The sequence below is a fragment of the Montipora capricornis genome, chromosome 9, assembly GCF_036669925.1.
Source record: "Montipora capricornis isolate CH-2021 chromosome 9, ASM3666992v2, whole genome shotgun sequence".
NCBI classification, from domain to species: Eukaryota; Metazoa; Cnidaria; class Anthozoa; order Scleractinia; family Acroporidae; genus Montipora; species Montipora capricornis.
This window is the reverse complement of record NC_090891.1, coordinates 2,590,136-2,617,635: the sequence shown is the minus strand read 5'-3', so window position 1 is coordinate 2,617,635 and position 27,500 is coordinate 2,590,136. Positions and strand designations below refer to the sequence as shown.

Sequence of the window (27,500 nt, the reverse complement as noted above, 5' to 3'; positions counted from 1 at the left end):
TCTTTTCTGAAAAATTCCTTGTTACCCCCAATTTTATATTTGGATACCAAGAGCACTTGCTAAGTTCTGCTTTCTCCGCATAGTTTTTAACCTCACAAAAATATCCCTGTATTAATAAGCACCACGCATAGGAAAGCCGAGTATCTTGAGATGCGCAATAACGATAGTAGGCACCGTCCTTAATGCGGTTCATTGAACCACTTAACCTGCGATCAGGCTCTATTTTAGTTTCGCGTGTTGTGGAGTTGGCGAAACGAAAAACAGAGCCTGACCAAATTCCTCTTCGAAATTCCTTCCGCCTACTTTTTTTGATTGATTGACTTGTCCTTCATCGGCCAATCAAATTTACTTTCATTACACCAATACACGCTTGGACGGCAGATTCACGCAATTTTGTTTTGACCAGAGTTAATTACCGTGGGAGGAATATTGTAAACGAATTCGAAAGTTACCGTTGGCTTTAATTTGAGAAAAACACATTTAAAGCATGGGGAATGTTTTCGACGACTATATTGCGGCAAAGGCCGGTGTAATTCTCCCTCCGAACTTCACTGAATATGCAATCTTTTAAGCTTGACATCTTAATTTGTAATTGAGTTAACCTAGCATTTTGTCGTTGGACGGTTTGGCAATAGATTTTTAAAGAAAAAAAAAGAGAAATACATTATTCCTTTAACGTGTTTGCCCATGAAGGTTTCTTTGGTGATTTTTTCGCGTAATATCTTCAGTTACACTGTATTTCTAGAATTGCGCGCAGTAAAATCATGATAAGTTTGGCTGTTAATTTTTTGATGGAGTACGGACAGTAAGATGGACTCGCAAAGTTTATTTTATTGTTGTACAATTGATCTCTCTGGAAACATGCCATTTTAGTTTCTGGAGTGCGAGTTTAAAGTTAAATCAACTGGAAATATTATGAAGTGTGCAAACAAACCGTGTCACGTACAGTAAATAAATAAAGGGCGCCGTTTGATACACAGATATATTCAAAACATGCATTCGTGTAACTTGCGATTTTATCAGCATCTCCTCCTGTTGATATATATGTCCCTTGTCTCATCCAGGAAACCAATAAATATCGGCTTTCATTGCCATTTGAAACTGAGAACCAGCTATTTAGCTTTCAAAACATCAGGGAAGTTTGTGCCAAAGTACTTTCAACCCCATGGCCACAGAGCTCGACAACGGAATCGCTAATTTCACTCGTTCCAGAGATTCAAACCCGATTCTGGACAAGTTATGAGATGTTTCAGATGGCATATCTCCATTTATACAAATAAAATCAAGTTGCACCGTCCACGGCATTGTAAGAACAAAAGGGAGCAAATTTTTTCGTACACTTATGGCGGATTAGTCTCGAGGAGTTCGCGAGAGCTCCGCGCAATCACGATAGCATTTTCACTTCCGGCATTTCAACAGCCAATCAGATCACGAGTTTGGTCGGCCAAAATTTGGCCGACCGTCCGGAATTCTTGAGAGACTTTTGGTCAGGCCCAATTTTAGCGAGTGACGACATAAGAGAACATATGGGCGAAGCTAAAAATGGGCCTGATCGCAGGTTATGAACCACTAGTCCTCGGTGTTCTTATCAGGGCTTTTCGCGCCTTGTGTTTTTCGGGACTTCTTCTTGAAGATAGGAGGCTCTCACTTGATCGCATGAATGTGAGTGGAAAGCCTACATGTTATTTACCGTGGAGTCAAAGCAATGGCAACGGACAAGAAAACTTTAAAAGATATATGGGCTTATAAGTAGCTCGCGATTTGCTCTTTTGTTAGCGATGTGGCGAACTATCCGTTACTCGAACTGATTGGAACGGCATTGATGTAATAATAGAAAATGGGAACTTGATTGATGTTGAATGTGCAGCGTGATTGCTTCTCGTCATTCAACTAAAAGAACTTATTTTCTGGTTAAGTTGTTGCAGTTATTGTCGTCGTTGTTTTCAATCAGATATGCGTACGTAATTCGATACACGACAATTATTTATAATCGTCGCGAAGCGTACCCTTTCTCTCTCTAACTTCCAACATCACTCGCGTCTGGGAATACAGGCAATTAGCATTTCAAAGTGTCCCCTACACTTCTGTCCCCAAGGACAGCTACATTTACCTTTTTCAAAAAATAACGCCAACCTTTGCCCTTAAGGGGGGTGGCACTTAACTACAGAAAGACAATGGTTGCTAAGAAAGCTTTTTAGTCAAAGAGCCCTGCAAAATGGTTCCATGGATGGTTCTATGAAGTAACTTTTTCTATAGAAATGTGACATCACTTCAATCAGAAAGCGCATGCGCAACTAGTCCCAGTCCTCTGCTGTGCGTTTCAGTGTAAAACAGGTAAAAGCTCTTCGGAAACGAAAGGAAGAGGCACTTTTTTCACCGGATGGGAACTGTCCCATCGTTTTTCGTAAACTGTAGCATGGAATTTCTATTTCCACAAAAAATGGAACTGATATTTTGAAAAGTCTATCAAGGGAGGGCCTTATGACGTCATAATTATTTTGAGAAATGATTTCTTTTAAAATCCGTGCTACAGATTTTGTGCTAGAATGTTCTCACACTTTTGCGTTTAAAATTTGTGGAAAACATATTTAACTCGCTGAGTTTTTAGGCATTTACTGTTTTGGTCACGTAATTTACCAAATGTGGCTGTGATTTGAACCAGACAAAGAAATGTTAAATAGAAAACACTTGGCAAGAAAGGATAACTGTGGAGTTAAAGGAATTAGGGAAATGGCTATTTGAAGGGGTCCAGAGCAACGGTTTGGTAGGTAAGAGCCATCCCCCTTAACCAAGAGCCATAATTGCCTTAACTTATTGTTAGAAATAGGTAGCAATTGCTTCGAATAGGCCATTTTGAAAAATGAATATTCAACTTGATGGTGAGGCATAGAGAACAAAAGCAATAGAAACAAGTTGCAATGAATGTGAAAGATATTAGCATATCATCCCCAAATTTATTTTAATATGTCGAAAGTGGCCTATGAAGGGGACACTCGGCCAAAATTTGGCGTGCAACTAAATTGCGTGCTTTCCTGGAGCAACACATCTGGCCCCAGTTGTTCAAACGATGGATAGCGCTATCCGCCGGATAAATTATAGTCCACTGGATAACTCAATTGGTTTTGCTAGTGTTTATCCGCTGGATAGTGATTTATCCGGTAGATAGCGCTATCCATAATGTGAACAACTGGGGCCTGTACAATAGATATTTTCGCTCCATAGAGAGGCTTTTGTACATTACGCTCTCTTTGCTTCTCCACTAAAATACCTCACTTAAATGCTGCATGTTCTTACCAAAATTCTCTGCGAATGATGCAGCGGCTTTTAAGTAACTCTAACAATTTAACATTGTGTCAACGCTAGCAAAGATTGTAAAAGAGGTATAGCAACAACGTGTACAAGTTAATAGTTTTAGCACAGCAAATAATAAACAGTATTTCTCATACAAAAAAAAGGTATTCTTATTTTCTCTGAAAACAATCAACTCTCCGGGGTGCTAAAGACATCCGCCTGGTATGTTAGCTACGCCATGCTGATGAGGCCCAAAAGGCCAAAACAGCTGTCCATGGCTGCTAATTGACTGGGTGAAATGGCTTTGCGCATGTGTGATGTGTTGGCCACACCGGGTTGGTGTTAGCGTGTGTCACCTTACTTTTATTGTTGTTAATGCTTTTGCCCAACAGAAATACTAGAAAAATGCGAGCATAGTGAACAAACTGAGCTTATCCATAACCACCGCGCATTTCAGTTTCTTTCTTCATAGTACGAGTAGATTTACTTTTACTTATAGGTCTCAGATAAATTTATCGGTGGATTTCCATTACCTTTTTTGACATCAGTGTAAGCTGGTTGATTTCTTCTTTTAGACGATTTATTTCGCTGTTAGGAACAGAAAAAAGATAAACTCAAATAGTTTGAGACCTGTGCCAAGAGCTTTAACTGGTGGTGAATGACAGTGAAACGAAAATGGGAATTGGAAATTCTAGGCTATCTTCTTAGTCACGTAACACGTTACGTGACCATTTGTCGAAAAATAGCACGTTTTGAAGAGTAGATGACGGTTTTAGCATAGATTATCAAATAAAAACGCTTTTTGCAAATGAACTATTTCCAGCTTTTCAAGTTTGGAATGACTGTCCACCATTTCTAAGAAAATTTTATGAGGGCAAAGGTCACCTTTATAATTCCAATTTTAAGACTCGAAGAAGATCATTCCAACCATAGGAAGTTAGATATGTTAGACGTCTATCAGAAACGCTAATTTATGTATATATAGCAATGAAATTTGTCACCAATTCGCTGATTTACGATTGTGTAAAATTTTGATCACGTGACTTGTCAACTGATCAATATTACACTTTAAGGCAAATATGAAGACAATATTATTTATCTTCAATGGAGATTTCATCTTGTTCCAGACAATCTAGTGGGTGATATGGCCGATCAATCATATTTTCCTGACGTATTTTACACCCAGGCCTTAAACTACAACTAGAACCGGTGAGTATAGTCCCCTCGCATTCTGACTTAGTGGTGTTGTTTTTCGATGTTTAACTTAAGTTCATACCATAGGCAGCCCAAGTTCGCTTCACTAGAGAGCGTGTAATAATTAATTACTAGTGGGAAGATGACCTTTGAGTGCAAGCGGTGTTGCATTACAGGCAGCCGTTGAGAATTTAAACGCGTTATAAGACTTTGTATGGGAAATAAAATACCGTCTATTATGAAGCCCAAAAAACGCTCAATTTAACGTTCATTCAATAAAATGAATAAAACTGACTCACCTCTGGTGTATTCTTGTGCGTTTTGGTGCTTATTTTACCGTTTCAGGAATTCCGTGTTTTCACTGTTCTAAGACGAAGTCAAGGCTGCACACTAAGATTTCGACCGTAGTCAGCCAGCCGCGATTTTTTCATGCAAAGCTAAAGCCCCATCATTTGCGAACCTCAGTGAATGTTTCGTCGTCAAAAATCCCCACGCACTTGGCTGGAAATGAGCATTTTCTGCTTCCGATTCCACGATAGCTGATGAATAGACCCTTCCACGGTTTTTGACCGCCATCTTGACTGGGGGCAAACACGGCTAAATTTACAGTAAATGTATGGGATTTTGGCCGACTTTGAACCGCTGAAGCGCCGCTAAAAAGAGACAGATTTCCATCTTTTGCCACTATTTTAAATACTTTTATTGATATCGTTCATTCAACAGAAAATAAGGTCATTAAGGAAGGTATGATGTCCGTAAATTCGAATAATAAATCTTTTCATATTGCTTCTAATTTCGCGGCAATTTGCCGCGATGGTTTTAGAAGGGTTAGGTATGGAATCTTAAAAATTCGTTTATGGTCGTTGTAGCTTGAATCTGATCTTTATATTTCATGAAAATAATCTCAGTATAAATGTCTTTTGAAAGACACTATCACTATGGAAATCTGTCTCTTTTTAGCGGCCCTACAGCGGTTCAAAGTCGGCCAAAATTCCATACATTTACTGTAAATTTAGCCGTGTTTGCCCCCCAGTCAAGATGGCGGTCAAAAACCGTGGAAGGATCTATTTAACAGTTGATGATCTTGTGAATGGTCACGGAGCTTGGGTCCGAGGTCAAATTAACTCCACCCGATGAGGTACAGTCACTCGTAAACATGGAGCTGTTCAAGAAGCCGCTGTGGGGATGGGGTAAGTGTTGTACATGAAATGACTGTACCTCATCGGATGGAGTTAATTTGACCAGTCATTTCATGTACAACACTTACCCCATCCCCACAGCGGCTTCTCGAACAGCTCCATCATTACGAGTGACTGTACCTCATCTGGTGGAGTTAATTTGACCGCTTTGCATTCAAAGGTCATCTTCCCAGGCTAGTAATTAATTATTACACGCTCTCTAGTGGCGCGAACTTGGGCTGCCTATGTTCATACTTACCTCTTGTATTCATCGACCAGGCGTTGTGTCATCTGAAGAAAAGAAAATAAATGAGTGCGTGACTTAACTTGTTGACTGACTGGCTTATTGTCTTTACGTCTAGTTTCAATTGTGTTGTAAATTAGTTCATATTGCAGAAAAACACAATAAACACAACCGAAATTTCAGTAACGATCGCAAAATTACGTAAATAACAATAAGAGGAACGTTAAAGAGCAATAATGAAACAGGTAAAATGTAATTAAACAAACCTGTATACTGGCATTCAAACTATTCCTTTTTTCCACCAACAATTCTTTCTGTTTTAACCACAAAACAAAATAGTTCGTTAGAACAAGAATGTAAAAAGTTGAAAATATCTTTGTAGTCTTCAACGCGTCCCATACAACAATTTTCCAATGTCATGTGTAAAGGTTTGCAGAGAACCGCGAGACAAAAAGTACGACGCTCCAAAATAGGTCCATGTTAACTTTATAGGAAGAAAACTTCTGTGTAGATGAGAAAGTTCTCTCATAACAAAGGCAGTACCGCTTTCAGCCATCAGGAAACCATACCAATGAGAGGGAGACTTTCATACTAGACATACTAGCCCAGCGTTTTCACCGAACATAATTTCCGATTCGGCTCGCACGAGTGACAATTCTTAATTTCTTACATATTCATTTGTTATGTAAGGTTGATGATTTCTTGAAAAAGACTGCTATCGTATGATAATTAATATAAAGAATAACTCGGCATTAGAAAAAGGGCCGTTTTCGAAGTTGTAAGCTTCTTGTCATGGTCTCCTGGTTACCACTTTACATTGCATTACATTACATACTTAATTTACCGCTCCCCACAGGGGCTTTTCAGGGCCAATGAAACAATCAACGAAACAACAGAACACAACAACAACAACTGTTAAGAATCCCAACTAGCCGGAGGCAAACCAGTTGGCTATTTACAAGTGCAGCTGGGAAGTTGAACCAGGGACTACCAGGAACAAATTCATTGAGTGGTCAGAGCGGGTCTTGAACCCGGGATCTCCGGATCTCAAGGCAAGCGCCCTAACCACTGGGCCACACTGCGACCACTCTTAATATTCCGATCGAATTTTGGTCCAGTTTGCGTTTACACAAGCGATCCGCCTGTAGTGCGATGTTAAACAATCTTAAGGTAACGACTTTCGTTGTCAGACAAGGTTCCTTATTGGCAAATAGAGCGAATATTGAACGAAGGAGAACGACGAAACGGTGAGACTCTGAACACTAGGAATGAAGCAGCCTTGTCTCATACCAGTTTCCCACTCGTCTCGTTTTCTCTTTTTTCCAGTTAACTATGCAATACACCTTATTCCAAAATGGCCACCATTTCAGAATTATTTTGTTGGCTTTTTTATTTAGCTCTAGTTGCCTTGAATTTTAAGTTTAAAAACGAGACAACAAGGCCTCATTTGCAAGCAAAATGGCGGCCATTTTGAACTGAATAAGGTGTATTCCCCACTAAGAAACCATGCCCCAGACCATGATCGCGCTACTTACTTCAACATTCACTTTGTCAAGTTCCAGTTCCAGTTGCTGGATTCTGCACAAGCAAACGGTAATTTAAAAATCATAAATTTGTACTGGTAAATAAGTTATATATCAAAGATACAACAGCAATGAATCATGGTTTCTTTATTATGATTGTCATTGCATATTTATTTACCTCCCATTTTCGGCTTCGCTTTCCTCATCGATCGACACCTGTAATTAAAAAAAGGAGAACGCATATAGTCCTTTTGCATGTGTTTAGTGATTGCCTTGCTCGTCCTACAACAATGAAGTCGGCGGAAAGTTTGTAACGAATATTACAATCGTCGAAAGCTCAGTCGACTTGGCGTTGATCTCTATTCAATAGTAGACGAAAGTTAAAATCGCTATAAGGTCACAGTTTTTTTTTTTTGGAAACCTCTGTGCGCCTTTATCGTAGCTTATGCAACTCCATTTACCTAATCTCGCATACATACAGATGTCGAGTGTTTTCGGAACGGGTCGGCTCGCGAACTTTACGAGTGCTCACCTCACGAGTGAACATAACGAGAATCATTGCCATCACTCGAACTTAAACAATAAATAATAAGCTAGCTGACATCTTTACTCTACGTCTTATTCTTTATTTTTAATTTGACGACACAGGACGTCAGGAAAGCCCGAGTTCACGCAGATAGGCGTCTAGTATTTTATAACTCAGCAATTTGCAAGTCACTCCCTTTATCTCTCCTCTTTAACGATCAATTGATGGTTTGCATGTGACGTCACAGCAGCCATATTGGTGAACAGAACAATGGAGTAAAATGTCATTTTGGGAATTTGACTCTATTATTATGCCAAACGTGTGGGGGCCATTTTCTATTGTTTTGTAAACCAAGAATTAAAAACTAATTCCAGAAATAGAAAGAGCAACTTTAGTTTAGAAACCCTACAAAGTTTCGGCATATTAGGTGTAATATCAGCTGAGGAAATGTAAGTTAAGAGATGAAGAATTTACAGTCATACAAACGTCTGTAAATTTGTCAAATTTCAACTTACATTTTCTCAGCTGATATAACACTTAATACGCTGAAACTTTGCAGGGTTACTAAAGTAAAGGTTCTCTTTCTATTCCTGGTATCAGTTTTTCATTCAGTTCAATTTTAACTCATTCAAATCCGTTGCCGCCATTTTGGAGAAGGGTCTTTTTAGGTCTGTACTCACTGAATTCACGATATCTGATAAAGAATACTCTTTAGCATTCTCACCTCTTCCTTGTTCCCTTTCTTTTGTTCTCTTTGTGCCTTAATCTCATCAATTTCTCTAGAATTAAAACAAAAAAGAGATTGCGTTCTGTAGACGGGCTTCATCTGTTCGTTCATATTTCGATTTAGGATTACAGAACAATTGAAATATGTTAAGGTTTTCTAAATGAACAAACCGTTGCTTTCGAACTAACACTTGGAATAGCCGGTACCAAGAGAATATGACGAAAGAGGGCCAATCCCCCATCTTCGGGTCCAATGATTTTGGTAAAACCTATTTAGTGTGTGTTCTGTGTCACACTGCGTGGTTATTTGATGACTTTGATGGACGAAACCTTAGGTCAGTTGGCTGAGTTAAAGAGGACGAAGGAATACGCCTAAACTCTTTTAACAATTCGTAAAGATACGGCTGCCTTACAAAACAAATCAAATATAGCCTGCGCGAAGATGCTCTTGCAATCAAACTAACCTTGTTAAAACGCAGCACAGGAAAGATTCGTACGGTTTATTTCTCTTTCCTCTTTTGCTGAGAACCCTTGACGTTCTAATTTCCTCCATTTCGACATGGCCGTAAAAATTAAATCCTTTCCTGGATACTCTCATTACTCTATTTTGTTACAAGATATTGAAACAAAATTAAACCGGCATGATTTTAACCCCTTTTGCACCCATTCCATTCCCAGTCATCTTCAGATTCATAGAGAGTGAGGGAGAATTTACCGAACCAAAACTCGCAATTCAACCAAAATTTCACAAATTTCTCTAGTTGATTGTAAACAACTCTCATTACCTGGTTAGACGCTCCTGTTGGGCTTCTTGATTCTTTATATCATTCTATAAGAAAGGATCAAATGTGTTTGCAGAACAGTTCGCGGGAAATCGAACTGGGTATCAACACCAACAGAATGGGTCATAAATAATTACTAAATATTCATAACTGCGAGGATCATTGCTTCACCTTGATTCAATATATGATTCCTTTCATATATAATTTCGCTCGTTGATTCGTTCATCACAGGAGCATTTGAATCCTCAAATGACCAGCTCCTAACATCAGTGGCTTCACAGCTCAGTTGGTTAGAGGGTCGCACCGGCATCGCGAGGTTTAAACCCCTTTGAAGTCCTGAAAATTTTCAGGCTTTTCTACGCAATTGCTAAAATTACGTTCATAACTGTGACGATCATTGCCAGTATGAGGCAATCCGAGGCACTTGCTTCCGTCATTCAATTTTTCCTGATTTTCTTTTGATAAGGGAGGATCCCAATGCTGTCTTTAATGTAGGCATCAAAAACACCCTAAATGCCTACGAGGAGAGTTTAACCATGGACATTGCCTCAGTCGTAATGTTTTTCTGGCTTCGGCCATGGGCCCACTAAGACGTCCTTCAGGGATGTGAATATTTTAGTATTGTAAAACGTGGGTTCTGTACAATTTATCGTCCTTATCAGCCGGAAAAATTTTAAGCATTAGCCGGGGGTGCACTCGCCTCCCATCAGTGTGGTCTGGGTCCGATTCCCGTACTTGACGTCATGTGCGTGTCGAGTTTATTGGTTCTCTACCCTATTTCGAGAGGTTTTTCTCCGGGTATTAAATTACAGTTTTCCTCTCTCTTCAGAAAACCAACATTGGATTTGATTTTATGTACAATGCCCCCAATAAGTGCCGCAACGTTAGAAGACTTAAGCTTGACACTTTATTAAAGTTGATCACCGTGTTTGTAAGAAAACAGCATTTTAAGTCGTGATACACTGCCTTCCAAGAGCATGCAATTTATTCTAATAGGGCAAATTATGTATATATGAGATAGGTATTTCATACCTCGAATCTGTTCATTTCCATCTCGTGCTTTCTTTCCAGCAAACGAACCTCATTTCTCTTCTGACTGCAGGAAAACAAAATAAATTAATTACGACAACGTTTCGTTTAATGATAAAACTTCAAAACTTCCCTGGAAAACCCGCTGGAGCTCGAGTTTTCGACTCAGTTTTCCAAATTCCCCTGCGCGAAACGCATATTCAAATCAGTGCTCCATCATAGCTGTTAACCCCTTAAGCATGTATCAAGAGTAAAGCGAACTTTCAAATGTCGTAGCTATCTAATGCGCTTATTCCGTGGTCAACAGGCAGGGTCGGTTATTTTCCAGCCACTTTCCTTCAACAAAGCAGATAGGTGAACAATTCTCAGTTCTCTTAAGAAGGCTCAATTCAGTTTCAACGTCTTCAAGAAAGTGTACTATAAAAAGGATTGACTTTTCGACATTTTCTAACGTAACTGCAATGTCTTGATACCAAATGAACTCGAATTAATGCTTAACGCAAGATGCACTCACAACTGTGACACAACAAGTCATCAAAGCAACAAAGGACCCATCTACTCAAAAGGCTCTATATGTATGTTGTCTTTTAATGTTTACATCTGAAATTAGAACCATCTCGGTTACCCTCGTGTTATTCAGTGCTGGAAAGTTGTTAGTAGGCTAAATTGATAATCTTAGCAAAGTTTAAAAAGGTTATATGGCACGGACTCAGAGCTACCTTACAAAATTGTCAAATTTGAAGTGGCTCTAAAGTCGATCCAGATAATTTTTTTAACTTTACAGAGAGTCTTATCTCGAGGATTTTTTCACAGTTTTTTGCAATTGTTCAAGACGATTACTTGATGGGATAACAACACATAAGTATCACTCAACTAGTGGACTAATGCAAATCCTGCATTTTGATTGGCTTCGCTACTAGAGGACTATTAGTAATAGTCCTCGAGTAGCGAAAAGCGTCACGTTTTCTTTCGTTTTATTCCCAAATAAATATTTCTTCAACTTGCATTTGCAAACTTTATTATTACCTTTTCTGTCCGACTAGTTGGGTGATACTAAAACAATTAGACCCTTCGCCCTCAAGGGCCACCGGTCAATAGCCCATTCGGCTTCGCCTCGTGGGCCATTGACCCGTAGCCCTTGCGGGCTACGGGTCTAATTGTTAAATATCAATATAAGCAACAATTAATAATTGCATGATAAGTATTAAGAATATACTAATTCACTTACTTTCCCAAATCTTTGATATTCTGAATTGATTTCTGTTTTAGACACAAGGACTTTTTCAGCGCCTGTAGAAAGATATCAATATTGTTATTCAATAGAAACATATCATGAATATTATGAGTTGACCGGATTTAAGGAGAACCAGAACCAAAGTTGATACTTTGACCAATCACGGCAGTTTGCTTTTGAATAGACCTTTTTAACGATACGGCGGCCATTTTGATTTCTGTTGTTTCGAAAGACATTATGGGATGCCCAGGGGGCAAATTAATATGTATTTGCCCCCTGGGCATCCCATAATTTGCTATTCGAAACAACAGGAATCAAAATGGCGCCGTATCGGTAAAAAGGTCTATTAACTGAAATTTTAAGCTGGTCACCATGGCAACATTATCAACCGAAGAAATTCGTCACTCAAGCAAAACGAAAACTGCGCTATTAACAGTTATCATTTGCACCCCTTCCACGAGTCTCTACAGCAGAACACCTGTAATCTGTTATCATTTAACGTGACATAGATAATACCGCGATATAAATGAAAAGCTAAAAAAAAGGTGAAAAATTTTTCTTTACTTTTTTCAAAAGTTAGGAATCAACAAGAATTATGGAAATTACCATGTTTTGCTGTTGAAGTTGCTGTAATTTCCTTAGGAGATCTTCATAACTTTCGTCACTTGGTTTCTGATCTAAAGCAAACAGAACAATTGGACGAAAAAAAGTTCATTATCTGTTTTTTTTTCTATTCCATTTAATGTTGTACTCGAGGAGCGCAATGCGGTTGTGTTCTAATAAAAAGTACAAATTCTCTTTACTGTTTATCCGTGAATTTCCTACGTTGACCGAATCGAATTTTCTACTTTTTCTTAAATAAGAAAATGTATACGTATTGTATGTGTCTATTATAACTCTTATAATCCTCATGTTAGGGTTACCTTATTAAGAGAGTCCGTTTGCAAGCCTAATTTTAGAAGGAGTAATTCCCTACTCCCGGGAGAACTTTCAATGCGCTTGATAATCGCACTCGCCTACTGACCAAATTAACGGTCTGAAAACTAGCAAATCGTTGTCTAACTAGGGTCGCCAAGTTGTCCCTAGAGGAGCGTTTATAAGATAGATGGGGTACACCCCGCTAGGAAGATAACCCTATCGCTAGAGTAACCGTAGCCGGGGTAATCGCTTGAAAAAAGGAGAAGCACGAGTGTAAAAGCTTGCTCACCGGTCACCACAAACGAGCAGCCAGTTTTAAATCAACCTCGCTCCCATGCAGGGCTTTTCTCCCTCCTGTCCCAGGGCTTACGGCGGTGAAAAGCCCTGGGAACGAGGTTGGCTTTAAAATCCGTAACAGAATCCCATAACCAGGGGCCTAAAACACCCACACTTGGTCTATTTTCACAGATCAAGCTATTTTTAGACGAGTTCTTAAATAACATTAATTTGGCTTGCAAGAGTGACCATTCACAATTCCATGGGTAATAATTCCTCGTGCAAGACTTGTGATTAGCTGGAAAGGTCTGGTTTCGCGGAAAATCAATCTAAAGATAACTCGGTCTGTAAAAACGCCGTTCCACCAATACAATGAAGTTGTACGTTACAGTCAAGAGCTCCTGCCAGGGCCTGTTTACAAGGAAGTCGGGTAACCTTCATGATAGGTTTTCCTTAGAAAGATGGTAAAAGATAATCCCCGTTTAAATGCCAAATTTTACAAGGAGGATTTCCCAACCCCCGGGACAACTTTCGATGTGCCACAACCACCTAGTAGGCAAATAAAGATCTGAAAACTCGCAAAACGTTGTCTAGCTAGGGTAGTCAAGTTGCCCCTAAAGGAACGGTTACAAGACAGATAGGGTTATCCCACTTGCAAGGTAGCCCTCGCGCTCAGCGTAGGTTATACACTAAGCCAGGGTTTCAACACATATGTGAAAGCATAAAAGGCCGCAAGTACTTGCTGGGGCGCTTCAGGATTTTTGTGATGTGGCTCTTGCGGAAAATCGATTTCAACGTTTACGGATAATCAGCGGCATGATGAAACGCCAATCACCTATACCGCCGGTAATTCTGCATGCTTTAATGCTTTTTAAATTACTCTAAATATTTTTTTTGTTCATCTACTAAAATATCATTTCAGCCGGGTTCCTCAGCCTTGCAAGGGCAATGTATGATCTCTAAAATGTTATGTTTCTCCATTTTTGTGCCAAGGCGTGTTAACTTTATAAGTAAGGCTAGTGAATCTCTCCTAGCGTTAATATACATACTTCTTTATCTTCTGTGTTTAATAAAAAGTTAACAAAAAAAATAGTTTAACTTAATAAGGTTTTTACTTCAATCCCGATTTTTTTATATCAAGAAGAAGTTTCAATTTTTTTTCACTCATTTCAGATTTCGTAAGGTGGTTGAAGTATTTCAAAAAAGATCGCCCCGAAACCTAGATCGTAAAATGAGATTGATCATTTTCTATTAATATAAGACATCAAATTACCTTCGTCACTAGATTCCATACTGTAAAAAAACTTTCTATCGGCTTTGAAGCTTTTTGCGAAAAATTTCCTCAGCAAACCAACTACAAGACTTCTCACGATACTAACAAAGTCTTGTTAACAAGTCTCTTTGTGACGTAAACTATCTGCGCGCGCGATTGCGCGCGCGCAGAACTCAAATTCGTGAAACGTATGTGTCATCCCAAGCTTACCTATCCTAGCATCCTACATATGGTTGAAAGGGAATGCAAAATTCTTCAATGCCCTGCTTGGCAGGGTGAAATAAGGCGTGTCCTTCGTCATAAAGTCACATTACGGCAGACAACTGATCTCAATTTTTTGAGAAAACACTTTTTGTTTTGCTTAGAAATCAATTTGGTTTTAGCTTACGCTGATGGCCTAAGTGAAAACTAAAACTTTTGAAGGTAAAGCTTACCTATTTACTCCGTCAGAGTTCTTTTGAAAGGAACGAGTCTAAAACACCGGATACTGGACGTCGTCGGTGTATTACCTCTGTGAATTACATCCAAAATTTGCAGCGCAGGTGCTAAATTTCGGGCTGTCGCTGGAAGATAGGTTGGTTTCCTTTCCAATCGCTTTATGTTTGAATTCAGTCAAACATGGCATCAGTTGGTTGACGACGGTCAATTGCCAAGAACAGTTAATTGAAAAGTTAAGTGATCTACCAACAAGGAATAAACTTCAGTTACCAAATTGAATACTGAATAATTATAAGAATTTACTTGTTCTCTCCGCATCTCTTTCCTCAGGTCGTCTGCAAATAGATAGATTAACGCTACACCATCTGTGCACACGCAAAATGAGTGAATTTTTGCGCGCGCTAATGTTTGCAAATAGACAAGGAAACCATTGGGTTTTTTTGTAATTATTTTACTCCATTCTGTAACTTACGTTGCTTCGCGTTTGTAGAGCCAAACTGCATAAACCAATAGCCCTTTGGTCATTCGAGCCTTAAACTGAAGGAAAAGGGAAAATGAGGAAAAGGTACATACGATGGATCTTAGCATCTGTTACTTTCCCAAATTGGTGTCATTTTCCTGTCCAACAAGAATTGAGTTTACGAAAGAGAGAATTGATCCTCACACCTATCTGGACAATTTCAGGTTAGGCAAATGTCTCTGAAAAATTCGCGTTCGAATCGCGTTGGAGCTACGTGAATGTTTCAGGTGGCAACGATAAAAGACAACTGCTTAAGTTGTGCGGATAAGAGCTCGAGCGAGGATCACTTGCCCCTTTTGTTAATAACCCGCGTTTCAAATATACATACAAGTACAAGCTTTAAAAAGAGCTAATCTCGCCTTAAATTCGATTGCTCTTCTTTTTACCTCTATATTGAAAGCGTTAGGTGGTGCGCCTTTGTTATGCGACTGAACTCGGCTAAAACCTTGAACACGGTGCACGTCACAAGTAAAAACATGGTTTTTCCAGAAATAAAAGGAGTAGAAGCTTGAAATATTCTATTATGCCGATTTTAGTACCTGTTTCCTTTAAAAATATGTTGCTGGTCGTGAAAGCAATTATAAGGATTCGTTTGAATGGGGACGCTTTGTGGGCCAATCACGATACAATGATATTATCCATACCAATCCTTGTATTTTTTATTTTATAAACCGCTATAAAATGTTTCCCTTGAGATTATTTCTTTTCACCTCGTCTGACTTTAGTAACCTCTGTTTGCAGCGCTTTATAGATGAAAAATTTCTCTCGAGGGCAAAGCTTCTCCCCGAGGGAGTGGGGGGAGGGGGCACTCCCTTATATGGGCTATAAAGGTATTTGCGGCCCCAAAGGGTATGGTTTTTTAGCCGTTTTGGTCTGAAATAGGGTGTCCATTGTGACCATATTGGTCTGAAATAGGGTATGGTTTATGCACTCAAGTCTTAAATTAGGTATGTTTTTCAGGAGAAGCTACTTCCTCATCATCAGGCGATCAGACCGTCAACAAAAGCCCTTCTCAAATTGTTACGCTAACCGTGTAACAGCTAAAATAGGTCGGCTCCTGGTCTGAAATAGGGTATCAAAATTTTTTTTGGTCAGGTCTGAAATAGGGTAGGGAAAACCATACATTTTGGTCTGAAATAGGGTAAGGTTTGCAAGAAGAGGGCCGAGCACCCCACCCAATTTTTCTGGGAGTACCCCCCCCCCCCCCCTTCCTTACCGGGCTTCTACAGGTTAAAATTCTTGGGACATGAATATAAATGAATTTGCGCTCCGTAAGTCCCAAACATTCCCATCCTCGGAGACCCAAGGGCAGACAGTGGGGACGTGGACAAGATCGGAGCGGGCGAGCAAAAATAAGACGAGAGAAATAAGAGCTCTTATTTCGCTCTTCCCCACTATCTGCCCCTGGGTCTCCGTGGATGAAATATCCCGTGTAACTGTTTCCTTTTAACAACATCGTAGGAGGGGGAAGGGGGGGGGGGAGGAGCGACAGTCAAGCACGAGATTGATTTCATTTAATTGAACTTTATTCATTCAATTCAATGAAAGGATACCAGAGTTTATTCCTATCTAGAGTATCCGCCTGCAGCCGGATGTAATTGACTGAGAGGTGATTTTAATGAGGGAGGAAAACCGGAGTGCCCGGAGAAAAACCCTCGGAGTCAGATTGAGATTGACTGCAACTTAGCCCAAATACGACCTCGGGGCAGAGGGGTGAACCCGGGTCGCAGAGGTGGAAGGCACGGCTCATGATAACCGCTAAGCTGTCCTGACTCCCGTAGTTATTTCTTGGTTTTCACTTCCGTGATCACCAGACATGGCTTGTAATAAAAAAAAAAAAAGAACATTCTGCAAAAGTGTACTGGAGCTTGATCCCAGAAGTACGAGTTTATGCCACCAACATGGGTGCTGTTTTGATTTGCTGTCTTCCTTTTTTCCTTGTATATTTTTAATAAGTAATCACAGCATTTTTTATGTAATTTTTCAGACTAACAAAATCCTCCGAGCTCGTAGGCGAGTGAATTTACTCGTGCTTCTTTATAACAAATGGCACTCGAAAGCATGTGATTAAATTTGCGAATGGACACTCCCATGACCGCTGTCTTGTCATGTGAAAATCAAGCATATTATCAATGCCCGATAATCATGACAAACAACTGAAAACGTGACGTCTTTGTTGGACAATCAAGTCAATAACTAGTAACAGCATTTTAGATACCAATCGGCAAACCACTTTATTCTATACCTTCATGGCCATAATCTGCCAGATAATATTAACTTCACCCAGGTACCATGGGTTCATTTCCTTGAAAAAGGTGCTCTACGAGATGAATTCTGCATTTGTCTTTTCAGTGGTATGTTGAACTTGTGGAACTTTTACAGGTTTTCCCCAGGGGTATGCCCAATCCCCCAATGGGGGTAAACGACTGAAAGGTGCATGCAACATAATTATTATTCTGGGCCCGGTTGTTCAAAAGAGAGTTCAGTCTAAGCCCAGGGTTAAAACGGCCTAGCCCTGGGTTAAATTTTAAGCGCAGTTTAGTTGCGTTGTTCAACAGAAGGTTAACACTAACCTCGGGTTAAACGGTGGGTTAAATTTAACCCACCGAGCGAGCAGGGTTAAATTGTTAAACTCTACTGAGTTAAATCAGGAATAAAGATGGCGGACTTGTTGTTTTGTGATTTACGCAGAAGGCGACGGGAAAGGAGATTTAGAGCCGGAACTTAGTGTGAAATCGACGATTTCACAGACGAAGAGCTGCGTGCTCGTTACCGCTTTCGACGAGAGTCTATTTTATTTATTACCAATCTTGTTGCCGGTGATATCAGTCGCAACACTCGACGGAATCACGCCTTACCGTCGCTCCATCAAGTTTTAATTGCCCTCAGGTTTTAAGGTGGTTGCGTTAAAAGCTGTCTCGTGTAACATGGATTAAAAATCGGCGTTAAAAATCGGCTCGTGTAACATCACCTTTAAGCCAGTGGAAGTTTCCTACAAGTTATAGGCGACACCTTCGGTGTGGATAAGTCCACCGTTTCCAGGGTCATTACCGATGTGTCTCGGGCTTTAATTGTGAAACAGCCCCGCTTTATCAGGTTTTCTTCAACTCTTTCCGTCAACACGGCAATTTCTGAAGCGCTAAAATTTTGTTTTCGAGCTTTGCGTGAGATAGCTGAGGAAGCCATTTCCTCACCATGGCAACATTGTACGAATAGTTTATTATGGGATGCTAACCGCGGGTTAAACGCGCTTAACCCGAGATTAATTAACCTGTCCTCTAACCGCACTTCGAACAACGCAATTTTAACAGCGAGTTAACAAACTCACGGTTAGGAAATTTAACCTCCGGTTAGGCCTAACCAGAGGTTAGTTTAACCTGCCTTTTGAACAACTGAGCCCTGAAGATTACGTTTATTGAGAGAGGACAAAGGTAAGTACTGATATTTATGGTCAGTGCAGATTTCCAAAGATATAATTTGTTTATAATACTATTTTATTTCTCTTGGGTCATGAAGCCGTTCTGTGTAAGGTACATTGATTGTTATCCCAGCCAAACCTAAAGCAAAATACCCTTTCTTTCACATGTTTGTCCACTTCAAATTTAAACCAAATCTGATAAAACAATCTTAATTTTGAAGAAAACACAAAACCAATACTTAAGACCTATTACTATCAATATACGCGGCCAAATAGAAAATCGGGCTCTTCAAAACACAAGCTCAGCGGGCCGCAAAAGACTGACAGCGGGCTGCTAATGAATTATCAGCCCTACAGCTGATTGGTTCTTGCTTCAACTTTGTGATATGCCTATTATTTACAGACGATTTTACGCATTTTTTCGGTAATTTTAAATAAGTTCACTGGACTGAGTTGATTCTTTAACAGCTTGTTCAATCAACACTTACATGATGATTTGAAGTGACTTTGAATTCGTTATTCACTTAGCTTGTATTACTAAAACTCGCATTCTTGATATCACTTGGCCTTGTTTATTGATAATAATGATAATGACATGACTTTTTTCGGGAATATTGTTTATTTGCGCCCTTGTAGTGTCATTTGAGGCTCTCGCGCTTCGCGCTCGGGCCGCAATTGCAAATGACACTACGCGGGCGCAAATAAACAATATTCCCGAAAAAAGTCATGTTATTCCCTTATTATAGATCACCCAATGAAAGTGGTTGTCACACGTTTGGGGGAGTGGGGTGGGTATCGAGGTTGAGTGAGTGGTCTGTGGCCCATAAAAACAAATATTGATTAAGTCTCCACAGTCAACTCTGCAGCCACACTCCCCAATTTTTGTACATATACAAAAGGAGCTCCTGGATTCTCTTTTTAAAGTTATTCCTTAGCCTCTTGGGGCAGAATGCTGACCGGTAAAAAAGGATGCCTATGGTCTCTAGGATGCTTATGAATTACACACAATTCTGCATTTTATGAGAGCTGTGCTCTTTGTTGCCTATTTTTTGTGCACTTCACTTTTCATTGTTCTGGATTCCCCATTGTTCATGTTCCAATTTTTGTCCATTAAAAATATAATGACCACCTGTATACAATATCTCTTCAAATGTTGGTCGCTATGGATTCTTTTTGTTTCTTCTAAACACTGTATCCAACTTTCGTCAACAATTTAACCAAATTCTGATCACTGAACAACACCATGGCTGTAAGCATAATAATATTATTGGGATTTGAAATTTGGGATTTAGTTGACCCTGTATTTTTTCATGTTGGCCAACTTGCAGCAATTTTTTGACAGACTTCAGAGGGACAGTTTATTTTTCAGAATTTGGCTGTGATGTGACAAAAGAACTTGATTACAAAAAAGTCAAAAATTTCTATTATGGCTATGAAAAAACAGCTCCTAACATAATTAAAACTCAGCACGGATAGCAAAGATGGTTTGAAAGCCCCAATGCCAAATATTGCCTCTCATCCCTTCAACCCAACCTTAAGAGTGCTTGCTTGCCGGCAGTTTGCACTTACAATACATACTTAATTTTAAAACACACTTCTACATAAGCTCATTCTTGTTCTTCTGAAACAAGATCCTTTCCATGGATGGTCTTGTAATGTTTCCTCAATGAACTTGGATCAGTATATCTTTTAAAGCAGTTCGCCACTTTACAGTGATATGGTTTGGTCTCTGAATGTGTCCTGGTATGTTTATACCTGTCACTTGAATTTGAATACCGTTTATTGCAGCCTGCCACTGGACAAGCATATGGCTTCTCTCCTGTGTGTGATCTCGTGTGAATTTTTAAGTTTTCTAACCTTGAAAAGCTTTTCCCACAAGACTCATGGGTACAGGTGTGTGGTCTCTCCCCGGTGTGTGTTCTCATGTGAATCAACATTTTGTACCGGGCATTGAAGCCCTTTCCATTTCGTGGACACCCCTGCCATAGACAGCTGTATTCACTAGCATCAGTTCTTATGTGGTATTCATTGACATGACAAACAAGGTCATCCAGAGACAGAAAGTGCTCACCGCAATTATCCCACTTGCACTGGTGGAATTCAGGTAAAGTTGGTGATAATGGAGATGTCATTCCTTGCGGCAACACTGAAACTATTTGACCTTGGGAACTGACTTGGTCTTGATCAAAAATCTGCCGCAAGTATGTCAGCCCAGTTGGGTGACCTGTGACAACTACATCTGTTGCTGCTGATGAACTTAATTTTTCGGATGATTTGCTGCTTTGCATTGCCTCTGATGTTGTAAACTGATGATGTAACAAAAAATAACAAGTTTAGGAAGATTCTTGGATTATTGGGTAAGAAAAAAGTGCCAGATTCATAGCATTGTAGCTGAGTTACTAGGCCTTTAACCAAAGCAAAGCCAGCAGTCAACATGTTGCTTTGGTGCCAACCCCTTTGCTTTTGTAAATGCAGTCTAGTTAATGTTACATTGAGATGATATGGATAACAAAAGCAGAAAGGCCTGCATCAGTTTTAGGTCAAAAGTGGTCATTCTGCCCTTTCAAGTCACAGAGAAAACAAGAGCAAAACAAACATTTTTGTTCAAGGTGTTGGATGACTTGATCGATAAAAGCTGATGCTAGTCCAAATTCAGTCCAAATTTGCAATTGCCCTCCAGGGTTAGGGTTAGGTTTAGGGTTAGGGCTAGGGTTAAAGTATGTATACATGACATGTATACATGGAGGATCTCGGATCCACGACCCACCCACCCATGTCGATTAGACAGTCTCCCCTTGGATGGAATGCTAATCCATTGCAGGGTTATCCCCTAGCAGTATATCGGCCATACCTATTTATACACCAGGGCCTGTTTGTTCAAAAGCCAATTAATAACAACAACAAAAAAGATAATGCATCAAACCGTAATAATTATGGAGAATAACCACTTCATACCTTCCGTTTACAATAAATTGCTTTCAGACAATCATGGACAAAAGTTTTGGGAAGGTAGCATCACTTTAGCGATAACCCCCTCCCCCTTATCAATGTTGGATTTTCCACAAAAAAAATGGTGACTTTTCCTCCAACATTGAATATGGGGGAGGGGGGGGGGGGCACAAGAGCATGGTATTTCCCAAATAGTACAGCCAATAGTTAGACTAATCGAATCAGGTGTGAAGTGAAGTGATGCGCACACCCTTCCCAACAACTTTTGACCATAATTGTAGCCCTTGAACCAGCGACCCCCTGGATCGGGAGACCGGTGGGCTAACCACTAAATGACCGAAGCGCATTAATAAAATTAGTCTCAAAAGCCTCTTCCAAGAGTTTTGCCCTGAAGTTTTCTGTTCCTTTCCATGAAAAAAAAAAAAAGAAAGAAACTACAACTCACCACAACACAAGGCTCGAGAACCTCTCTACCTTCAGCTTTGACCATTAAAAGTTCTTCCTGACCAGGTTGTTCATGCAATCCTGCAGTGAGCATCTCTGGTGTTCCTTGGACATGTGTCAACACGCATGGCAAGACAGAGGAAGTCAAGACAACTGGCTGGTGAAGCAGTCCAACAGTTGAGTGTATCACGTTAGAATCAGACAATAAATCAGTTGAGACTGGTGCATCAGAGAGACAGGGTGGACTTTCCAAATCGCTTGATGAAGCAATGGCTTCTGTTTCGTTAAGAACTGATGAACCATGCAAAACTGAGTCTTCACTCGCTAGACTTGTCATGACAGAGGTCATATCTCCCTGGTCTAGCATTTCAGAAACTGCTGCTGAAACTGCTGATTCTATGGTTAAGGTATTAGGGCATTTTGTATCAAGCTGCACTTCGACCAAAACTTCCTTTTCATCATCCTTCCTGTCATGGATGGAATGCCGCTGATCACCATTTTTAAATTTAACTGACATCTGTTACACATATGAGAAAAAAATCATAATGTAATTCACGAGTAATTAAAAAGCAATAAATGATAAGAAAACTGGCATACAGGGAGCCATCACCTCACACCAATGTGGAACACTGGATGCAGTGCAGCCTGGGTTTGATTCCTAGACTTGGCATCACATGTAGGTTGAGTTTGTTGGTTCTCAAGTCTGCTTTGAGAGGTGTTTCCCCGAATACTCCGGGTTTCCCCTCTCATCCAAAACGAACCTATGAGGTGATATTTCGAAATTTCAAAGCGGTCCTTACTCGGGGTCCAGATGGGAAAATCCGGACTACTGGAGCGCATGCAATTAGCAGGGGTTTCAATAACTTTTGAAGTAGATGCCTGGGCTAATCAATGTAAGCAGCGGCCCTTCTTGTCTTTTACAAGGGTTTGAGTGAAAATCAAGGCAGAGCAGCTGGCAGTGAGAAGCAAATTCTGCCAAACAGATGGCAGTATACTGCCAGTGAGTGGCTTCTAATGAAACCCCTGGATTAGGATTTAGGATTCCAGACTGCTGGGAAGCTGGAGAAAAAATAAAAAGGTTTAAGAGATTACAAAACAATCACCACTAAGTCTTGTGCCTATTCATTTGGACTTGCACTCTAGATCATGTTATTTCCTGCATAAGCCATTGTACAAATTACTCATATTGTTTCAACCTTTCTTATAATCGAAGAGCCCCAATGCATAATGAAATGTATTAGTGTAAAATGCAGGATAATATTTTCTATGAACATATATGTACAACTCTCACCCCTACTGAATAAGCAGTAGTTATGCACAAAGCAGAGCCTACGAATTTCATTTCGTCCGGCAAACGTATCATGGTTTTACAGTAGTCCTGAGTAAAAGAAATTTCTTAAAGTGGGAGAGTTAAATATTTTCCTAATTTTAAAAAAAAACTCAAGAAATCAATTTATTAATGTCTCAATGAGCAGTGAAATATCACAAAATGCGACTACTTTAAAATCTACTCTGCTGGCTTACAATGATTCTTAGATTTGTGTGTGTTTTCATATAAACCATTCAATGTGAAATTAAGCTTAATTTTATTTAAGAAAAGTATTAGCTAACAGTTATTATGAGAGTAAAAGAGGACTGTTCCATGTACCACCAAATAGCGTAATTTTCATGATAGAAGCCGACTGCGCGTAAGTCACAGTAAAGCCCGCTTTTCACTCATAGATTACAATCAAATGACCATCAAAATGTAATTTTGATCCAAGCTAATTCATCAACGAGGAACCCATTCGAACAGACTTTGCATGATTTTGAGAAGTTCTAGTGGTACAGCTTACAAACAACATGGCGATCAATATCGCTTTTACAGCCAAACCATAAGTTAATAGTTTTAGACCACAGGACATCAAAGGACATATGCATACAATAATTACATTAGGTCACTCGACTTTCAAAAAATGTACGCAATTTTGATCACGTCAAACTCACCTAAAAACCGTACGTGATGCTGGATCGTTTCGCTTACAGTAAAAAGGAGTTGGAAGTGTTAAGCACTTACCCCTAACTGTTTTATTTTGACAGTTGATCGAAGTATATTCCTTCAGTGGAATTTTCGAAATGGAAGGACTCATCATGGCGTTCGATGCCTTGGCAGCCGCTCCTTTGGCAGGATCACGTGCGTGTTCATCACGCGCGGAGATAAGCTTATTCTGGGGGTAAAACTCGTAAACAACAAGACATCTGCTGAAGGTGTTAATAATATGACAAGAATTTACACCATGATTCATTCATATTGAGGTTGGAAGTCTTTCTTTGTTCCCGTCTAGATCGGCAATACGCGAAGAGCTATTTTAGGTCAATGATCTAAAAGGAACTTCCTCATTTTCTCCATTTCCGAGTCATAATTAATTTGTGAGGGTCATGTTTCCAGTGTAAGCTTTTCGCAAAGCAAATCGATTCGCTCTGACAAAGGCCTGGCTCAAGCTTCGGGGTCCTTACAGTACACACATACAAGTAACCGTATATCGTATACCAGCTGGTAGCCTGCGATACAGCCGCGCACTCACATTTCCTCGGCTTCTTTGCGGGTCGAACGCTGTAAGCGGCAGGGGTGATGCGGGTCGGCTGTTTTTGCATACCATATATGGTTGTTTTACCAAAAAGATCCGGAAATTTCGGTTGGAATGTAAATGGTAAGACTATTTTGGTCTTCCCAAACGGAAAATTTCCGGAGAAAACAGGATTTCTTGAAAGGTAGTACAAATTTCCCAAACGGAATTTCCAAACGGAAAACGTGTCTCCAGACCCTTTCTGTAAGTAAACTTGAACGCATTGTGTAAATGGCACACGCCGATCCCAACTGAATTTGCCATTCGGGACTTTTTGCTTACCATTTGAATAAACCTAGTACCAACCGGTTTCTGCTTGTAAATGGTAAGCAACCATGACTACGGACCCGGGTGAGTGTCTGTCAATCTAATATAACTAGACGCTCCGTGAGCGTAAACTCGGTTACCTGTGGTACATGTCACACAAAAACCGAGGGCACTGAGTTGGGTGGTATTGAAGGCGCAGAAAATGGATTTTCCCAGGGGTAATGATGGGTGGACCAATCCGAAAACAACAAAGAAAAGAGCCTAGGAATCCAATAGGTACTCTTGGTAACTCGGAAGAAGCAGGCAAGGGGATAGAGCTCGAATGGGGCATATTTCTCATCATCCCCAGAGCTGTTCAGTCCGGAAACGAAACACTACTTAGTTTTGTTTCGTTTCCTCAGAAACGAGACATATCTATTTTGACTTCAGGACAAACTATTTACACAGTGAAGTGTAGTGGCCAATTAAACTCGTAGAGTTTACAATAGCTGTTATTACAGTTGAGCCCACGTCTCAGCAACTGATATTTCAATACGCACAGTTTATTGAACTCACTGGAACTTGCTGTAGCAATAAAAAACTTGAACTCTTCGATTCGAAACAGGAAATAGAACTTTGTGAATGCGAATTCCTTAAGCCGTGTGGCTGAGTGTTCTCACTCTTATGTCTTAGAACTAGCTCGAACATACAATAAACAGAAAACTACCAAAATAACATTCTAAACTGTGATCTAAGGCTAATCACGTGATAAAGGAAAATCGAATAAATAAGAACAAATAAAAGACACTTTAACCTAACGATGAAATAAAAATATTATTCTACAAAAAACTGGAAATTTCTTAGCTAACTTTAATCTCGGAGATGTCAATGATTTCTTAAATTTTGGTTCGTGAGAGATGATCTCTTGCCTTCCAGATGATAAAAGGAGTGAGTTGTGCTGTGAATGAGGACTAGATGTGATTAAGTTACTTTTAAAGGAAAACAACGAATTATTTGAGGATGCGAGAGTGCGTGACGTCACGTTATTTATTTTGAGACAGTTGTAACGGCCGATTCAAGTGATAGAGGAAAACGTTCCATAAAAACTTCAAATTGCGATGTTTCCTCACGAAATTCATTTTGTGGACAGTCAGATAAATAAAGCTCACTCACCTCTATTTTCTGCGTTGTGCCGAGAGATGATGACGCATTGTCACCTACAATAGAGGTAAAGGTAAGGTTTATTATAATCACATCGCAGCCCGTAGGCTACTAATTTGCACAATAAAAAGTTTTACAATAACGACTAAAATGTAGTACAGATGCTAACTATATCTAAAAGAATCTAGTAACTAATAACTAATTTAACAAAACCTTAATTACATATATTTCTAAAATTGATTCGCTTTGCGGGCCATTGCGAGAATAAACTAGTTCTTTACCCTATTGGTGCGGACATGTAGCACTTCGTAAGGGTGATAGTTTCTTAAGTTGTACTTTGGATTCTTATATAATGGAGGAAGTAAGCTGTTCAACCAATGGTCTTTATTTGATGCGATGCTATGAAAAAGCTTATCACATAATGAATCAATATGATCCCCTATGGGTGTTTTGCCAAGAAATTCACACGCATTATTGTAGCTCGTGCCGGGCATAATAATTGAGATCGCTCTTTTATCGGTGCGAACGAGTTCGTTAATGAGATACTGCGATAAGGTGTTGTCAATTACCTGAACGGCATAATCAATTACGGACCTCACGCACGTATTGTAAAAAAGAATTAGATCTGTTGGCGGTTATTTCGCGCGTTTAAGCTGTGCCAAGAAATACAATCGCTTACTAGCTTTCTTAAACACTTCTTCAATGTGCACATTCGAAGTTAGGTTGACGCTTATAATATGGCCCAGTAACTTGGCGGTACTCACAACTTCTACTTCTTTTCCATCAATAATAACCGCATCCAGTTCAACCGGATTCAGGGCAAACGAGATTCGGAGTTCCTTGCATTTGTCAGGGTTGAGTTGCACTCTATTTGCGCGAGACCACTAGCTAAGCTGATTAACTAGACTCTGCGCATTACTGGTATTCCCTTTCGGAACAACTTCGGATTCTATTGTGTCATCGACAAATTTCCATAAATGTGGTGTGTTTACATCAAAAACCGATGGACCTAATTTGGTACCCTTCGGTACCCCGGAGGGGACTGATTCCCAGCACTCGGAAAAACAACCTTTTGCTAATTTTTGATTCTTTGAGATCGATTAGACAAAAAAATCAATGATCCAGTTAATTATACTGCGTGGTATTGCGTAAGTTGTTGACTAACATAGATTGATCTATTAAGGTGATTCCCTTGAAATTGTTCTACTATCAAACTTTTTTGGAAACTTGGCATAATTAACATTCATGATATGAACATTAAAAAAATGCAATAAAAAAAATGGGGTCACCGTGCTTGTTTACGCGTCAGCAGGCTCTTAAATAGGGTATTTTTACTGTTTTCGCGTTAAAAATTCGAATCACCTTCATACAGAATTAAGTCTTGGTTACTTCAAAGACAAAATTTTATTTTGAAAATAAAGCTTCTTTTATTTACATAAGCAGTAATGCTTTATTTACGCCGATTTTGATTCCCTGGTTGTGGGAGTAATGCACTTTTTGGGACAGTTCCGTGGTTAGCTTGAA

At 39.7% G+C, this 27,500-nt stretch overlaps 2 protein-coding genes across 4 annotated transcripts in view; both read right to left on the bottom strand.

Moving 5' to 3' along the window:
- Positions 1 to 14,213, bottom strand: part of LOC138017116 (chromosome partition protein Smc-like) — a 31,727-nt gene extending 17,514 nt beyond the window's left edge. The window contains exons 1-10 of the mRNA XM_068864312.1: positions 14,195 to 14,213; positions 12,334 to 12,404; positions 11,722 to 11,783; positions 10,497 to 10,560; positions 9,468 to 9,511; positions 8,681 to 8,735; positions 7,609 to 7,646; positions 7,443 to 7,485; positions 5,923 to 5,954; positions 3,825 to 3,879 (exon numbers count right to left, since the gene is read on the bottom strand). Of these exons, the coding sequence (XP_068720413.1) occupies positions 3,825 to 3,879; positions 5,923 to 5,954; positions 7,443 to 7,485; positions 7,609 to 7,646; positions 8,681 to 8,735; positions 9,468 to 9,511; positions 10,497 to 10,560; positions 11,722 to 11,783; positions 12,334 to 12,404; positions 14,195 to 14,213 (483 nt within the window). The remainder of the gene's footprint in view (positions 1 to 3,824; positions 3,880 to 5,922; positions 5,955 to 7,442; positions 7,486 to 7,608; positions 7,647 to 8,680; positions 8,736 to 9,467; positions 9,512 to 10,496; positions 10,561 to 11,721; positions 11,784 to 12,333; positions 12,405 to 14,194) is intronic.
- A 5,688-nt stretch (positions 14,214 to 19,901) lies between these two features.
- LOC138015962 (zinc finger protein GLI2-like) lies at positions 19,902 to 24,217 on the bottom strand. 3 transcript variants are annotated; one of them, XM_068863109.1, is made up of 3 exons: positions 24,020 to 24,217; positions 21,965 to 22,480; positions 19,902 to 20,876 (listed from the first exon to the last, which is right to left on the bottom strand). In XM_068863109.1, the coding sequence occupies exons 2-3, from the start codon at positions 22,478 to 22,480 to the stop codon at positions 20,178 to 20,180; spliced, it is 1,215 nt and encodes a 404-aa protein (XP_068719210.1). In that variant the 5' UTR covers positions 24,020 to 24,217; the 3' UTR covers positions 19,902 to 20,177. The 3 variants fall into 3 exon arrangements, with proteins under 3 accessions (XP_068719210.1, XP_068719212.1, XP_068719213.1); XM_068863111.1 differs by having other exon boundaries at positions 23,950 to 24,103; XM_068863112.1 differs by lacking the exon at positions 24,020 to 24,217 and adding an exon at positions 22,574 to 23,626.
- Between the last annotated feature and the right edge of the window lie 3,283 nt (positions 24,218 to 27,500).

Excerpts from the sequence above, each read along its gene's own strand:
- LOC138015962 (XM_068863109.1), bottom strand. The coding sequence starts at position 22,480 with ATGTCAGTTAAATTTAAAAATGGTGATCAGCGGCATTCCATCCATGAC. Across the intron at positions 20,877-21,964 it reads TTCTCGAGCCTTGTGTTGTG|TTTACAACATCAGAGGCAAT; the intron begins GTGAGTTGTAGT and ends TTACATCATCAG.